At 38.9% G+C, this 18129-nt stretch overlaps 1 protein-coding gene across 1 annotated transcript in view; it reads left to right on the forward strand.

The window, feature by feature from the left end:
* Positions 1-18129, forward strand: part of LOC134498892 (amine oxidase [flavin-containing] A-like) — a 55550-nt gene that overhangs the window by 22232 nt on the left and 15189 nt on the right. Inside the window, exons 3-9 of the mRNA XM_063305260.1 lie at positions 2392-2529; positions 3989-4093; positions 6427-6518; positions 11404-11545; positions 16387-16536; positions 17258-17417; positions 17863-17959. Coding sequence (XP_063161330.1) covers positions 2392-2529; positions 3989-4093; positions 6427-6518; positions 11404-11545; positions 16387-16536; positions 17258-17417; positions 17863-17959 — 884 coding nt within the window. The remainder of the gene's footprint in view (positions 1-2391; positions 2530-3988; positions 4094-6426; positions 6519-11403; positions 11546-16386; positions 16537-17257; positions 17418-17862; positions 17960-18129) is intronic.

The following is an 18129-nucleotide window of genomic DNA, read 5'->3' on the forward strand; positions in this document are numbered from 1 at the left end:
CTTTATTTATATTTCAAATTTAGTCACTCAAAGAATGACTGGTTTTACCTGTTGTCACTAGTTTGGTCTTTATATTTAATTTTAGTCCCATTTTTTTCAGTTTGCTCCTTACATTTAATTACTAGGGCTTGTAGATCCTTTGCATTTTTGCCTGTCAGGATAGTGTCATCAGTATGGCACAGGTTATTGATTTTTTCTTCTTAAAACCATGCTAATCTTCTTCAAATCCAGCTTCCCTTAATATATATATTCAGCATATAGGTTGAATAAATAAGAGGAAATTATACAGCCTTGTCTCACTCCTTTGTCAACCTGTAACTGGTCTGTTCACCATGTTCTGTCTGTACTGTGGCTTCCTGACCTGTATATAATGTAAGTTTCTCATGAGGACCATGAGATGTTCTGGGATTCCCATTTTTCTGAGCACTTTCCACAACTTGATGTGATTAACACAATCAAAGGCCTTTCTATAATCAATGAAGTACATCATGACTTTTTTTTATATTCTTTGGCTTTCTCAATTACCCAGCATGCATCAGCAATAATGTCTCATGCTCCTCGGCCTTTTCGAAAGCCAGCCTTAACATCTGGCATCTCTTTTTCCATGTAGGGCTCTAATCTGTGTTGGATGATCCTAGGCATTATTTTGTTAGCACATGAAATTAAGGATATTGTGTGATAACTCTGTTTAATCTGCTTTTTTTATTTTTTGGTATTAGAATGTAGATTGACCTGTTGGACACTGTGTCATTCCCCAGATTTGCTGGTATACTTTGGTTAGAAACTTTACTGCTTGCCATATTTCAGTGACATTTGGTCAGTTGTTGTAGCCTTCTGACTTGGTAATGACCGGAGTTTTGATCTAACTTCATCTTCTAGTTTTAGCGGTTCTTGTAAGTAAGGAATATCTTCTAAGGTATCTTGGACATTGACTTCTCTACCGTACAGTTTTTCAGTATAGTCCTTCCATCTTTGTTTGATTTTCTTTGAATTGGTTACTATATGTCCACTGGCATCCTTTAGCATACCAGTTCGAGGTTAGAACCTCCTTCTGAGTTCAGAGATCTTTTGAAAGACTTTCCTTGTTTTTCCATGCCTGTTTCCATCCTTATTGTCTTTATAGAGGTTGTTGTAATATTGCTTCTTGTCTCTTCTAACAGCCTTCTGATCGGATCGCGCCTGAGTGGCTTCTCTGTGCCCATGGCTCCTGAGGCTACCCGTGGCTTACGGAGGAGCTGAGGAGGCTTAAGAGGGCTAAGAGATGCCTGGAGTGCCATTGGCAGAAGACAGGGAGCAAAGATGATCAAACACGAGCTAGAGCCACTATTAGAGCCTACCTCATGGTGGTAAGGGTGGTGAAACATGGTTATTTCTCCACTCTTATTGCATCTGCAGATTGCCACCCGGCAGCCCTATTTTAGGTGACCCAGTCCCTTCTCGGAGGGAGTAAACTGGATTTCACCTACAGTGTCGCTGTGAGGAATATGCTATGCATCTGGCAGATAAAGTCACTAGCATTTGCTCTACATAGGGCTCCAGCTTTAAGGCAGTGCCAGCGGAGACTACGGGGGCTAAGTCTGGCATGGTTATCTGGAGGGAGTTTGATCCGGTTCCACCTGAGGAAGTGGACATGGCCCTTGCAGCTGCTAGTTTGGCCACCTCTGTATTAGATCCATGCCCCTCCAGGTTGATCAAGGCTGCCTGGGAGGAGGCATGTGATTGGGTCTGGGTGGTAGTTAATAATTCCTTGAGAGAGAGGGTGGTACCGTCAGCTCTTAAGGAGGCAGTGCTGCGTCCTCTCCTCAAAGGGCCATTGCTTGACCCAACTAAACTGGATAGTTTTCGTCCAGTCTCCAACCTCCCCTTTCTAGGGAAGGTTGTGGAGAGAGTGGTTGCATGGCAGCTGCAGAGGACCCTGGATGAAGCGAATTATCTGGACCTTTTCAGTCAGGGTTCAGGCTGGGTTATGGGACTGAGAAGGCATTGATCTCACTCTTAGGTGACCTCTGGTGGGAGCGGGATGGGGGCAGTGCAACCATCCTCGCTCTTCTTGACCTCTCAGCAGCCTTCAGTACAATCGATCATGTATCCTTCTGGACCAGCTTTGGGAGTTGGGGGTAGGTGGCAGTGTTGTGCTGGTTCTTCTCCTTCCTCCAGGGTCAGTTCCAGTCAGAGTTGATGGGGGGGAGAGGTCCAACCCATGTCCCCTACTTTGTGGGGTGCCTCAGGGCTTGGTTCTCTGCCCTCTTCTATTTAACATCTACAGTACATGAGGCCGCTGGGGGAGGTGATCCGATGGTTTGGGGTGAGGTACCATCAATATGCTCTTTTTCTGTGGTTGGAACTTCACTCATTTATAATTATTTCTGCTGATTTTTCTTGTTTTGTCAGAACCACCAAGTGAAGTATGTAGATGTTGGTGGAGCCTATGTGGGACCTACTCAGAATCGGATTCTGCGACTGGCTAAAGAACTTGGCATAGAAACTTACAAAGTGAATGTACGTGGGGATACGCTCCTACATACAAAGGTAAGAATTTCATTTGCTTTGATTATTCTGGAAACATTTTACATAAATGAACGGATTATGTTGTGGGGAATTTAGGCCCCAGGCAGGACTTTATTTATTCTGACTGTATGCTGTATTTAGCTTCCTAATGATATAATAATAATAAACAGTGTGGAAGGGATGCACTGGTGTTTTAACAAAAGAAACTATGTTGAAATAGACCATTTCTTACTAAATTGTAATAGTCACTGGTCTGGATTTCTGTTGTGTGATTAGAGTCCCGCAGCAGCAACCATAATCAAAGTTTAAGACTCATCCCATATACATGGTCCCACTATGGATTAGGGCTCATAGACTTGTTTGTGAATAGAAAAAGGCAGAGGGGTTTCATTAGCGCTCTGGTATCTAGGCTGTAAAACTCCAGAAGACCATTTGATGGTACTGAAAAGATACAGAAAATTCTTCCAGATTTTTGCAGGCCAGATACATTAGCCCTACCTAACTGCAACATGATAGATACCACTATTGGTTAAATTGATTATGGGCTAAAATATAACCAGCAGACTTGTTTGCAATAATAGTATTAGTTGCTGTTTATTTCAGCTGGATGAGTATCTAAAAGTGACCAAACTACTTTGGATAAAAGCCTATATGAATGTTCTGCCAGTAACCTTTATCTCCTTAGAATAAGCAGATCCTTATTTATTTTGGTAATAGATCTTTGCAGCTATGACACATCTGTTGGATTATAACTTTCACCATGATAGGAACTCCAACACTTCTGGAAAGCACTGGTTTGGGAAAGGCTAGGCTAGACTGATGTTATGAGTGAAGGCAGAGTTTTGATGGATTTCCAGTCCCTGCATGCTGCTGAACTTGACTCAGGAGAGAAGTGTACACATTTGAACAAAATGAATTGAACAAGCATCTATAAAAGTCTTATGGCTGTTAGACATTCAGTCCTTTAGCACTAATTAAAAAAAAAGAGCAAAGAGCAAAGACTTTTGTCATAGCTTATGCAATATTGGTTGGCTTCCCTGCTTAGAATATCCTCCTCCTTTACTGGGTGAACTTCTATGTCATAAGGATGCTGGAAGGGCTCTTAACAGTATCTTCCAGAGTGGTGTAGACCACTCTTTAAAGGATTCCAACCACAAGAGAGTTGCAGTTATATATGTCCACTTATAGAATCAATTGATTTACCATTTCCATGTAACAAATATTCTCTACATATCTCTCACACACAACCAAGTACACATGGTCACTTTAGTCTTGCAACTTCCAGCAGAAACAGTAAAGCAAAAGAAGAAGGGAGAAGAAGAGAAAAAAAGGGAGGGAGGCAGGGAGGGAGGGAGGATAAAAGTAAAAATTTGACTGCAATTACTATAATTACACAATAATTATTACATATGGAGACTTAAGACTAATATCAGAGGACAACACTGACTATTCTCTTACATCTTGTTATTTTTTGTTGTAGGGAAAATCCTATATAATGCATGATATCTTTCCTTCCTCGTGGAACCCTTTTGTATATCTAGATTACAACAATTTCTGGAGAACAATGGATAAACTAGGAAAAGAGGTATGCTGGGAATAATGAACATATATGCAACTGACTGGGGCAATAAAAAAATTGCCATGTTTCATCAAAGCTTACATGGGAAATTATTAAACACCAGTATACTGATAAAATGTATTCAAGAAGCAGAAATAGTTTTACCCAGCTATAATGCAAATATTGAAATCTCTGATTGTAAAGTGAAAGGGGTTTGTTTAACAGGCATATTGCAATGTGCCCTACAGATTTCTGGAAAAAAATATGTTAGAGGCACACTTCAGTCTTTCCTTCCCTGCAAGATGTAGCACCTCCATTCTTCTACTTTTTAAGTAGGAAGATTGTTAGATGATTATACAGGTAGTCCTTGTTTAGTGAGCACAGTTGGGACCAGCAACTCCATCACTGAGCAAAGCAGTTGTTAAGTGGGAAATCATGTGACCACAACTGTGCTTTCCTTTTCCCCACTCCCCTGCCCTTTGGAATGCTCATCCCTTAGTGCTGGGATAGCTGGCTCAAAACTGACAAGACTAATTTGTTTCTCACTGTCAGCTTTTGTTTGCCTCCTAACCACTCCTCCACCCTTTGGAATGCTTATGCCAGCGCTGGGATAATTAACAAGAATGGAATTAATGTTTGTATTTACATTCATTGGAGAGGAAGGGATTACTCCAATCTTTCTGCTCTGCAAGGGGGGAAGAAAAGCAAAATAGGTCAGGCACAGGACAACACGCACTGACTGTAATGGCAATCATGTGACTGAGGGACACAGTGAAGTTTGTAAATGTGGGTATTGGTCATAAAGTTATCTTTTCAGCACCATTGAATTTCAAATGGTCACTGAACAGGGCAGTCAGTAAGAAGGACTATCTGTACTTAGGAAATAAGAAAAATATCTCAGCTATGGTCGATATTTGTAATCAAAACTAAAATATACTTTGTATTAAATATAGATCCAGTTAACTTATGTAGCATTGTAATATATCCTAAAACATTTATCTTCATTATATTTATCAATTATTCTTATTGATCACAGCAAGGTTCTTGGCTCTATATAAATTTACCAATTAAGCAGATCTTTAGTTTCAGATTTCACTAAATCTTCCAAGACAAAAAAAGCTCACAATTTGTCTTTATAAATACCTGTTATTGCTAAATCAGTTTGATATACAAATTTTAAAACTGAGTGAAATAAAGAATTAGAGATCTCTGTTTTGTCTAAATAATGGAAACTATTTTAGTATCACTATCAAACATTTCAGCAGATCTTAGGTTACAGCTCATTTAACAAAGCATAATAATTCAGATGTATTGGACCCATTATATTTGTACAGAAAAGGAATGAGAAAATCACTAGACATGCAATGAGAATGCGCTTCATTAAAACGTATGTTTTTGCAATGTCTTAAAGTTACTACTTTCTAGGAAGAAGTAATGACATATATATGTCTTTGAGACAAGGTTTAATATTTTTGGATGTCCAAATCCTATTGCACTACATATCTGTTACATGGATATTGATGGCTGGACAATGAAAATTGATTTTCCATGCTTTTCTTTTTGCTAAAAGACTTCTTCAATGTTGGAAAGAGAACAATATGACCCCAATTAATGGGTTGAAGTCCTGATATTACTTGCAACTTATGAATGAGTTACTTACAAGTATGGATTCTACTTAAAATATTGTCATGCCTTTTTTGAAACAGTTGTGTTAAAATTTCATTCATACACACACTCACATGCATGCATACACACACATGCATACACACACACACACATGAGAGAAACCATCTATTTTTATTTTTCTTATTTTCTATCCGGCCTTTATTATTTTTATAAATAACTCAAGATGGGGAACATACCCAATACTCCTTCCTCCTCCTATTTTTCCCACAACAACAACCCTATGAGGTGAGTTGGGCTGAGGGAGAGTGACTAGCCCAAGGTCACCCAGCCGGCTTTCATGCCTGAGGCAGGACTAGAACTCTTAGTCTCCTGGTTTCTAGACCAGCACCTTAACCACTAGTCCAAACTATCATATGTATGTATGTATGTATGTATGTATGTATGTATGAAAGAAAGAAAGAAAGAAGAAAGAAAGAAAGAAAGAAAGAAAGAAAGAAAGAAAGAAAGAAAGAAAGAAAGAAAGAAAGAAAAATGATATTTTCTCTCTCTCTCTTTCATCTCCATTGTTTTTAAAAAAAGATAGCCAATTTAATTTTGCAACAAGATTGTGTTTCATGACCATATGGCAAGGACAATGGATTGAGGCTATGGATACATGAAAAGAAAATCAGTTCTGATCCCAATCAGCAAATAAACAAACTATGATATATTTGCAATACTTTGTTTATTTTTAGATTCCTGCTGAAGCACCATGGGATGCACCACATGCTAAAGAATGGGACAGAATTACAATGAAACAGTTCATTGACAAACATTGCTGGACAAAGTAAGTGATCCAACTTCAGTTGAAATGTTATTACTATATCCCTGTTTCCTAACTTTTTGTATGCCATGCATACTACCTGCTTCATTGGATCCATGTTCTCTTTTCTTTTCAAATGGGAGATAACCAATTGTATAAGAATCTTAGCTCCAATCATATGCTAGAATGAACATATACAGATTTAAGTGGAGGCTGGGAAAAATCAGACAAGCTTAGCATTGCCACACTTGTCAGCTCTACTTCCAGGTTAAATGAAGCCTGCACATCTTCAGTTGAATGCATAAATAGGGCTTGTGTGGTTATAGAAATACTAAGAAAAAAAAGCAAAAAGGTACTAATTATAACATTGGAATTGTATTGGTCTTTCTTTGAAAAGAAAACTGATTAACGAAACAGCACCTACTAACTGGTAATACAGCTTTATTCAATAAAAGAGATTGGATTTTTGTATATACCCATCTAACTACTGAGTTTAAGACTGTTCTCACTGATGTCAAATCTTTGATACTCATGTCAAACCTTTGATCGGAAGTATCAGTATTAATAAGTTTTACTGGTGCTCTGCACATTCTGTACATATCCACTTTATGGTCCTTTCTAATAACAGCAGGATTAAGTTGTTCTGAAACACTTCACTTTTCTGAGCATGGAGAAGGCATGCTCTGTCTAAGGCAGCCTTCCCCTGATAGTCACATGTGGTTTTTCATTTTCTTCCATGATCTGTATTTTGTTTTGCCAAAAGATTTCAAAATGTGAGTGATGTAAAAAAAGGAAAAGGTAGTGTTTGCAAAAATTGAGGGTTTCTCCAGATTTGTAGTCTTGAGGACTTCGAAACATGCTCAAAGTAGAAATAAAAAGCTACATTTCCCACATTGTGCACTTTCCATTATGGGGTCTGAATGTACTCACATATTTTCAGTAGAGAGTCAGGAATTGTTAACTGCTATCTCCTTTTCACCTTGCAACCTGTTAAAACTAGGAAGGGAAAACAGAATGGAAATGAAAACTAGCAATTTGTCTTTAATGGTCATAATCACATTTGGAGGACGATTGATCTAAATCAGATTATTGAACCTTGGGGTGGGGGTGGGGAGTGCTGAAGGCTGTATTTGTAAGAGTTGAGTCTGACTCTGAGGCTGAGGAAGGGGAAATGGAAACCTACGCTAGGCAAAACGGGGAAACCGAGTTTCCAAATGATTCAGCAAAGCAGGAAAGCCTGGAGCAGCTGATTGGATGAAATCAGGAGTCAAATTCAAAGCCGCCAATCAGTGCAAGAGAAAGGCAAGCCGAAAAATGTGCCAAGCAAAAGGAAGCCCGATTGGCTCTGGAGAAGAAACGGCACAAAGGAAACAGCTTAAAAAGGAGCCAGTGCAAAGACCGAGTCACCAGAGACAAACATTCCACTGAGCTAACAACTTCCTGAGAAGTTGGAGAAGAGAAGCCAGAACTGTCCTTGGAGCCTCACCCTGTAGCTGTTATGGAACCAGAGCCTTCCCAGCCTTCTGAGCCTTGTCTTGCCATCTTGCCACGAAGCCCAGCTGAGTTGAGCCATGCCACCTTGCCTCTCAACCCAGTTGAGTCTTGCCTTGCTGCATTGTCATGAAGCCCAGCCAGGTTGAGCCCCGCTGCCTTGCCTCTCAACTCAGTCGAGTCTTGCCTTGCCGCATTGTCATGAAGCCCAGCCAGGTTGAGCCCCGCTGCCTTGCCTCTCAACTCAGTCAAGTCTTGCCTTGCCACATTGCCATGAAGCCCAGCCATGTTGAGTCCTACCGCCTTGCCTCTCAGCCCAGTCAAGTCTTGCCTTGTCATGTTGCCCCGGAGCCCAGTCGAGCCTAGCCTTATTGCCTCGTTGCGATCCATAGCTGAGTTTTGCGTTGCAGTCTTGCCGTGTTCTCCAGCCAAGGTTGGTTCAGTTGCCTTGCCACCAGTTTGTGCCGATTCCTGTCCTGCCTCTCTGCCATGGTCTTCAGTAGAGTCCTGCCTAGCCACCTTGCCATCAGTCCCAGTCAAGTCCAGTCCAGCCACATCATTGTGCTCTCCAGCTGAACCTGGTTGTGTTATCTTGCCAAGCATTTTGCCACTGCCCAGTTGGGCTTGAATTGAACTGAACTATTAATCAAGAGACTATTTATTTATTTATTTATTTTACAAATTTATTCACTGCCCATCTCACCCCTATGGGGGGACTCTGGGTGGCTTACAATAAAACAGGATTAAAATATGAAACCATTACATTACAAAATACCATAATAGTACAAATATAATAAAATCTACATGGCGAAAAGATCTTAATCAGTCCTTGAGTGTAATAGGCTCCTCATAATCACTTTACGGTGCTAGTCATTCCCAGGTGTAATTATTCCCCCCACCATTCTAAGCCTGCAGACAGAACCAGGTCTTTAATCTTTTGCGAAAGTCCAGGAACGAGGGGGCTTGTCTCACCTCTGGGGGAAGGATGTTCCAAAGGGCAGGAGCTACAGAAGAGAAGGCACGCTTCCGAGACCCCGCTAGATGGAATTCTTTTATAGATGGGGTCCGTAACATGCCCTCCCTGCATGACCTGATGGGGCGGGTCAATGTAATAGGGATGAGACGGTCCCTCAGATATCCTGGTCCCATGCCATGTAGGGCTTTAAAAGTGATGACCAACACCTTGAATTGGACCTGGAAGCAAACTGGGACCCAGTGCAGCTCACGCAACAAAGGTGTTATGTGTGCAAATCTTGGGGCACCCAAGATTGGGATACCCAAGATTGTCCACGCAGCCGCATTCTGGACCAGCTGTAGCTTCCAGATATTCTTCAAGGGTAGCATTACAGTAGTCTATATGGGAGATAACCAGGGCATGAGTGACCATTCGGAGGGCCTCTCGGTCCAGGAAAGGGCGTAACTGGCTCACAACACGAAGTTGTGCAAAGGCCCTCCTGGCCACGAGTGCCACCTGCTCTTCGAGAAGGAGTCATGAGTCCAAGAGGACCCCCAAGTTACGCATCGGGTTTGTCTGGGGCAGTGCAACCCCATCCAGCACTAAAGATGACAAGTTCCTGGCACGCGAGGTGCCGTTAATCCACAGTCACTCCGTCTTACTAGGGTCCAGTTGAAGCCTGTTGTTCCTCATCCAGGCCCCCACAGCCCCCAGGCACTCGGAAAGGGTGGTCACGGCATCACTTACTTCACCCAGGATGGAGATATACAATTGAGTATCATCAGCATACTGATGATACCTCATCCCATGGTGACGAATGATCTCGCCCAGAGGTTTCATGTAGATATTGAATAGGTGAGGGGAGAGAACCGAACCCTGTGGCACCCCACAAAGAAGGGGCCATGGGGCTGATCTCTCCTCCCCTATCAACACCGATTGGGACTGGCCCTGGAAGAAGGAGGTGAACCAGCGCAAGACTATGCTGCCCAGCCCCAACTCCCTGAGCTGCCCCAAAAGGATACCATGGTCAATGGTATCGAAAGGCGCTGAGAGGTCAAGGAGAGCCAGGATGATGCACTCCCTCCATCCCGCTCCCACCAGAGATCATCCATAAGTGCAACCAATGCAGTTTCCATCCCATAACCGGGCCTGAAACCTGACTGAAAGGGGTCTAGATAATCCGTTTCATCCAGGATCCTCTGGAGCTGCAACGCCACCACCTTCTTGACCACCTTCCCCAAAAAGGGGAGGTGGGAGACTGGGCGAAAATTGTCCAGTACGCTGGGATCCAGCAATGGTTTCTTGAGGAGGGGGCGCATCAGCACCTCTTTGAAGGCTGCCGGAAATACCCCCTCTCTCAAGGATGCATTTACCATCGCCTGGACCCAATCACATGTCCCCTCCTGATCTGCCTTCACCAGCCAGGAGGGAGATGGATCTAATTGACAAGCGGTGGCGTTTACAGTCTGGAGGATCCTGTCCACTTCCTTGGGCTCAACAGGATCAAACGGTTCCCAGATAACAGAGTAAGAACGTTCCCCGGGCATCTCCACAGATACTGCCTCACGCTCAGAGTCCAACTTGGAGCAAATCTGAGCGATTAGCGATTGCTAATTGTACATAGTTGCATTGTAAATAAAGAATTCCTTTTACTTACCTGGTCATCTCATAGTCTAACCAGAACAGTATTTGATCTTTGAATGGCATGTTGGAGATGTTTCAAAAAGTCATTACAAAGAAGTGGGTGGTACTAGAATAAATATTAAACCTGGTTGTGTATATCTGAATTCAAAGTTCCATTGTGGAGTCTGGCCACTTTGTTTTCAAGAAACAAAGAAAGATTAAAGAATGGGTTGTGTCATGATATCACACTATTCCCATTGGGACATTCTCAGCAAGGAAGATGGCAGACTTCTCACTGGCATACTTTTGCCCAATAAAGAAATAGCCAAGAATTGTTTTCACCTATTAATGATATTCATGTTAAGCTTAATAAGGCTTCATTTGGAAAAAGAAGAATGGTATTACTAAGTATAAAACAGAATGTTCCCAAAAGCAAAGAGCACTGAGTATTGCAGCTATTGAATACATATGCAGAATCCATTGTTTCTGGGTTCTTGCTACTACATACAACCAGCTGTTTAGAGGAGAGTCACCTAGGCCTGTGTGGTGTCCTGTGCTGCTGCAATTTAAATGTCCCTAAGGCTTGACAAAGAGAAGCTTTGGATCATTTACATTAAGTAGGATGGGAGCCTCTGGGGATATAATAACAGCAATATATCTTGAAGTATCCATTATACAATTACACATTACACAAGTAATGGATAAAGGAAACTGTTATTTATGCAATGTATCTCTCCTTGTCAAATTAAGGAAATATACTCTTTATGGTTTTTTGTTGTGTTTTATTTCGTAGCAAAATAAATTTAATATATGTTGTTCCTGCCTTTGGATTGTATACAGAGCTGCCAGGGACTTTGCTACAGTGTTTGTCAACATCAATGTCACTTCGGAGCCACAAGAAGTTTCTGCTCTCTGGTTCCTGTGGTATGTGAAGCTGTGTGGGGGAACCACCAGGATCTTTTCTGTAACCAATGGAGGGCAGGTAGAGCAAGTGATTCATTTGTCTTTCCTTTTGAGAGTTCAAAATGAATGAATGTGATGCTGCATTTTTCTACTACGAAGTGTTTTAAAGCACAACAGAGAATACCAAAACAAAAATTAGAGTAGCTTTTCAGTTTCCAGATGTCCATTGTGGGAGATCAAAAAAGTCAATATGGCAGCTGCTATCTTGAGTTTCATTGGCTTCCCCCTGCAAACACCTCCATCTGGAATAACTAAAGTTTTTATTTATTGGCATGCTTAGGTTTCTCCTGAAATTAGATGAATATTATGCCAACCTTTCTTCCATTCACCCCGTAATGTGTTCAGTACAATATCTTTGTGGCAGTATAATAATTATATTGTTTAGTTTCCATGGTTACTAGCCAGTGTAATACTAATACAAACTAAACTTAGAGAAAGAAAATAGAATGGAAAGAAAGAATAGAAAGTGCAGGAAAAAAGAAAAAGAAAAAGAAAGAAGAAAAAGAATATAATATAATATAATATAATATAATATAATATAATATAATATAATATAATATAATATAATATAATAAAAAGAAAAATATATGAAGAAGTGACTTCCAACCTTCTTCACAACAAGTATAAACAAATTTAATAATTCTTCACCCCCCTATAAGGTTAAACAGATATCTCTTCTTCCCATATCCCATCCCTTATCTATAAGCAAATCCATAAAACATCAACTTTTCAATCTTGGTGTCAGCAAAAAATCCATAAAGGGTTGACAGAACATTGCAAAAAAAAGTCTTATTTTTTTATCTTGATCAAATAAACCAACTTTATATTCCTTCCTTTTACTTCTAACAGTCTTAATGTTTAATTTAATCAAATATTGTCATAGAATTTGATTTCTCTTTAATTCTTCTTTATCCCATCAAGCAGATTTCTTCAAGGCTTTAACAAGCCTGTTTTGTAGATCCAGTAAGAAAATTTTTTCCAGGTCATGCTCTTGGTTTATCATTTGTATTTCCCTTTTAATTTTTAAAACTTCATCCAGTTTCATTTGCGCAGTATATCCAGTAAAACATCCTTTTCCAAACCATTCTCTTGGCCTGTCATTTGTAGTTCCACTTTCAGTACTTTGTCTGTCTCATCAGATAAAATGTGTTCCACATCTGTCATTCCTTCATTAACACCTTTTAGACATATCCTTCAATTTAATATATATATTTATCAGAAAATTGAAAATGATGAAAGTTTTACAGAGAGCACTACTGCCAGCCCTGAATGGTATTAATATTTCATTTGTTTAAAATGAAATCTTTTTTTCTTTGCTTGTATTAGGTAAAATGACATGCAGAAATGCTATTCCATACTGTCTGTTTTCTCATAGAGCTACATTAAATTAAGTCTCTGACTGTTCAGTGATACAGAAACTAGCGGATGTTTTTCTTGCTCATCAGAATTTTATAGCACATTAATTCCTGATCAAGAATTGGCCTGTTAAGAATAGACCTTTCTCATTGTTTATTTTTAGCCTTTTCTTGTTTTCTTATCTTTCAGTTACTACTGCTTATTGATTTAGTAAAACAAATCGTTTCTTGGCCTTTTGGCTAAGATCAAGTGTAGTGTAGTAAAACAAATCTGTTTCATAAATAAGTTTTATAGAAATAAGAGTTCACAGGAAAGACTTCTGTAATGCTGAAGGTAATTTATCAAATAAAACACAATGGAAACAATTTAGCCATAAGGAAATTAATTAAAAAAATTAGAGAGACGTTATCTTTATTAGGCCAGTAAGACTTCTCTTTGAGTATGCTCAGAATCAGACAAAGAAGTATGTGATTCAGAAAGGACCCATTTTCATAAATATAATTTCCAGCTGCCCCAAACCACATTGCTTGTAACTTATTAGATAATAAATTCATTGTTGGTCAAAAGTCAATGTAAAAGCTCCCATAATTTTAAATTTCATTTAAAATTTGGTGACCAACTTGGGAACATTGCAGAACAATTCCTGCTCTTTTTCAGTGATCAACAAACACAAAGTTAGTGTATTAACATGTGTAGGAAATTGGAGGAGAACCCCCCAGCATCCCCCCAAAGAGAAAAAACAGTCCAAAAGATTGCTCATATTTACCAAGAGGCATGTTAACTTCTTTCAGAAATAGAAAACACATGGTATTCACACTGAACAAGTTAAGGACTTTAAATATTTAGTTTTCTTTCCATCACCCACTGCTTGGAACAAACAAAGAAATCAGAGTTCAAGCATGGAAGGTTCCCAGTGCCATCATTTGATTTGGTGGCTACAGTGACAACTTTGTCCCTGCTGCAGTTCAGTTATTCAGGGCACAAAGTTCTGAATCTTCTGCTTTTTGAAATTGAGCTTTGTGCTTATCATGACCAAAAAAGCATCAAAGGTAACACATTCTAAGTTCCTATGAATTACAATGCATGTTCCTCACTATGTGCCTTTATCAGGCTCCTACAGACTATAGTATTGACTAAATTAACCTCTTTGGATGGTTCTTTGGTGCAGTCAATTCTAGCCAGGAAGTTTATTTCTTGGAAGAAAAGCATAGTTTTGGACCTGAATTATTCTGATCTATCAGCCCTATTTTGTTGATGTCAGCCATCTGAGATTAAGCAGTGAGTCCTTGACATGGACCTGCTGAGAGATAGGAAAAAAAACACCTTAATAATGCTGGTCTTTCTCTTTGCCTAATTACTTAATCATGTTTATACTATCCTTTCTCTTCCATACAGAAGAGCATTTTCATTAGCTAGATCCAGTGCTTTGCCACCAGTAATCTTGGAGGGAAGGTTCAATACTCTGCACACAAATCTTATCCAAACCAGACAGTTGCAATAGTTTTGCATATCCTTGTGCACAGTACTGTCCTTTTAATCAACCAGGGTGCTCAGAATTATTACTGCCCCTTTTAATTTCCCATTTGGGTTGGTGTGAAGGCAAGAACACCCTCTTTTTGCTAGCAGATAGGTTGTGAGAAGGTGGGGGTTTAATATTAGAAATGCCTGCTGGCGAATTAATTTCTGTTTGGATTGTCTGCAATTCGATTAATTTTCTTGATGTTTTCCATTTGTTTTTTTACCTGACTCATTCATAAGAACTCATTTATTTTTCTAAAAAAATTATACATACATAATTAACAAAATGTTCTTTAAACTAAAAAAAAATAGAAAAGAAACAACCCCACACAAACTAAAAATGCAACTAAAAAAGAAAAGGGGAAAATCTATCTTATATTTTTTACTTATCAATAGTCACTTGTTTATTAATGAATACTCTCTTATAATACAGTCAATACAAAATATTACTGTAAAATATCACAAAATCTTTGCCACAGTAACACATATTGCTGCATCCTTTGACTAATACAGAACATTGCCTTTTCCAAAACAAATCACACATTTTTGACAACCATTCCTTGACATCTGGAATAACAACACATTTCAAATTTCTCAATATGATTCTTTTAGCTACTCCCCATGCTCAGTACAACCATATTTCCTGATAAGCAGTCAGATTCCAAAGCTTTTATATACAGTTCAACATTAAATTAAGATCTTTAACATGTGAAGATACCTGACCATAAACAAACTGCAATAGTAATAGATAGTAAGTCCAAACATTTCTTTACTCACTTTTCCAGACATTTTGTGAAGTCATTGGCCAATTTGTTGCAGCTTTCTGCTGCTGAAAACAGTTTTCAAAATGTGGCTTCGATTGGAATATTACCTTCCCTTCTTTTAACTAAAAACCTATTGGGGAGATCAGATAAGCACAACATTGAATGCTCTGTTGTTTTTCCAAATTCACACCCCCAAATTTGTCCTGCAAATTACTGCTATGAAGGCCATAGCAACTGCAGCAGTTTCAGATTGTGAGCAGCCCTCACTTGGAGTTATAAATCTCCAGATACGGTCTTCTGTAGAAGGATTGCCCTTCCAATAATGTAGGCATCAGAAACATAAGACACAGTTCCTGGACTTGGGTCTTACAGGATCAGGATCTGGGTTATGCTTAGAACATCCAGTTAATGAACCTTTCTGGCCACCCAGCATGGTTGGGCAGATGCCACTCCTGTTTTATCCCCATCTCTCACTTGATAAACAGAATTATCAGAACTGATGTCAGTGCTTATCTTTTTTGCAACAAGCTTCTTCCTTGGTTATTTTTCAGACCATAAGACACTATATGAAATGATCACAATGAAAAACCTTTCTTTATGTTCAGCATCATGTATGGCCTTTTACCCAGAGGTAGCCTTCCCCAACCTGATGCCTTGCAGATGTATTGAGATTTTTAATTCCAGAATTTCTAGTTGGTGTAACATACTGATTAAATATTCTGGGAATTGTAGTCCCATCACATTGACAGATCACTAGGTTAAGGAAGGCTAACTTATATATATTCCTGGAGAGGGAATAGTTTGATATGTAGTTGTAGATTAATTTAGCTGACATTTATTTATTTACTTGCCAACTATACTTACTAACCTGGTCCACTTCCAAAGGACTCTAGGTGGTGTATAACATCAGGTAAAAAGAAGTTTTTTAAAAAAAGTTAAACCAGACCAATATCAAAAACAATCATAACCACATAAAAGCGAAGATAGAACCCAAGATAAGTGCTCACAATCACCTGGGACTTCTTTGATGTCATCCCTCTAGCAAAAGCCTTTTTTCCTTTATAGTCCAGTTCCTCAAAATATTTTGCCATATTAATTTGTTATGATCACTTGAAAATCTTATTTAATGGATATCCTACTCTGAGCTGAACTGAGCTACACCATACCAATCATGTATCTTAACACTGTCTTCTCATTTTGCTGACCTGTTTGTTGTCCCTAGGAGAGGAAGTTTATTGGAGGTTCTGGACAAATTACAGAAAAGATAATGGAACTACTCGGAGATAAAGTTAAACTCGAGAGTCCTGTAGTCCACATTGACCAATCAGGTGATAATGTCATTGTGGAGACAATGAACCATGAGATATATAAGGTAATTCAATAAAATTAAAATTGTATGCATTTAAAAGGGAACATGCCTGATACAGCTTTTAGCCCAATGTAATTAGCCCCACCATTGTATGTTGCTCTGCATTTCACATTACTCAAAAAGCTTTTCAAGTTAGTTTTATTGATATATTTATGAGAGATTCTTCTCCTGTGATACTACAATTGGCTCCTGACATTTCACTGTCTTTCATATGTCTTGTTTTCGTGTTTTGATTACATCACTGGACTATTAGTACAGTAGTTGTAGCTTTCATCTTATACCAGTATAAATATTGGATTAATGAAATAGCAAATAAATATATCTAGAAGGCTGTAACATGCTACATACACATCGGTATTTCTAATTTGAATGAAGTACTTATGCCACAATAGATACACAGTCTTTAACATATAACAAGAAATGCTAGTCTTTGACTTCTATTGTTACCTTCTGGAAAATATATCCTGAGAGAGACATATGAGTTTATTGTCTTTTTTTTACAATTGTAAGAACAAGTTTATTCCAGAACGAGCTATAGTAGTAGAAGTAGTAGTAGTAGTAATAGTAGTAGTAGTAGAAGAAAAATCTTTTATTTTGAACTGCAATTGTATTTTTATTGTTTTAAAGTCTTTTAGAAACACCAGAGACCCTGAAAAGGCTCAAAATAAAATATAGAAATTATTTTCAAAATACGTCAAATGTTTGTCTGTGTTGTATTTAACAGGGCAAGTATGTCATTAGTGCCATTCCACCAATATTGACTGAAAAGATTCATTTCACACCGGAACTGCCAACAATAAGAAACCAATTAATCCAGCGCCTACCCATGGGTTCTGTTATTAAATGCATGATGTACTATAAAGAAGCCTTCTGGAGGAAGTTGGGTATGTGTGGAATCTGTTTTAGGACAGTTAAGAATGTTCTAATACTTTTGAATCAAACTTCACATACTATGAACAGTAACAGAAAAAAGGTTTCTGTTGCAAAAAAATGCGGGGTAATCAGCAAGCATCTGACAGGCTGTAATATATGGCTAGTGGGCTGAGATTGCCTTATACAGGCCTGGCTTGGTTTATGGATGTGTTACAAACACCAACATTAATATACCTTTTGTCTACACATTGTGAATTGCAGTGTAAGAGCTAGTTATACTTCATCAGGTTAAAGGCCTCCATTCGCTTTCACAAATCCCTTAGAAAGTTAGAAACAGGACGATTTGGGAGGATAGTTGTAAATGTTTATTTGCTAACAAGGAATGTAAAAGTTTGCAAAGGGTCATTGAAAATGTTTGCCAGGAAATTATGCTCTGGATTGCATTTTTCCTGTCAGGTTTCTGTGGTGGCACAATTATTCTGGATGATGAGGCTCCTATTTCAGTAACATTAGATGATACTAAGCCTGATGGATCCATACCTGCTCTTATGGGGTAAGAAATCCAGCATTTATGAATAAAGGTTCATTGAATATTTGCTCATAGGAATGTGTCCTACAGAACTTGAGAGAATCTTGATTTTTTTAAAGAAATCAGATTTATGTCATTTTAGTTCCCACATGCATGTTCTCAGCTCTGTCCTCTTTCCTTCATGTAACATTACC

The sequence above is a fragment of the Candoia aspera genome, chromosome 5 (assembly GCF_035149785.1).
Source record: "Candoia aspera isolate rCanAsp1 chromosome 5, rCanAsp1.hap2, whole genome shotgun sequence".
In the NCBI taxonomy this organism is placed as follows: domain Eukaryota; kingdom Metazoa; phylum Chordata; class Lepidosauria; order Squamata; family Boidae; genus Candoia; species Candoia aspera.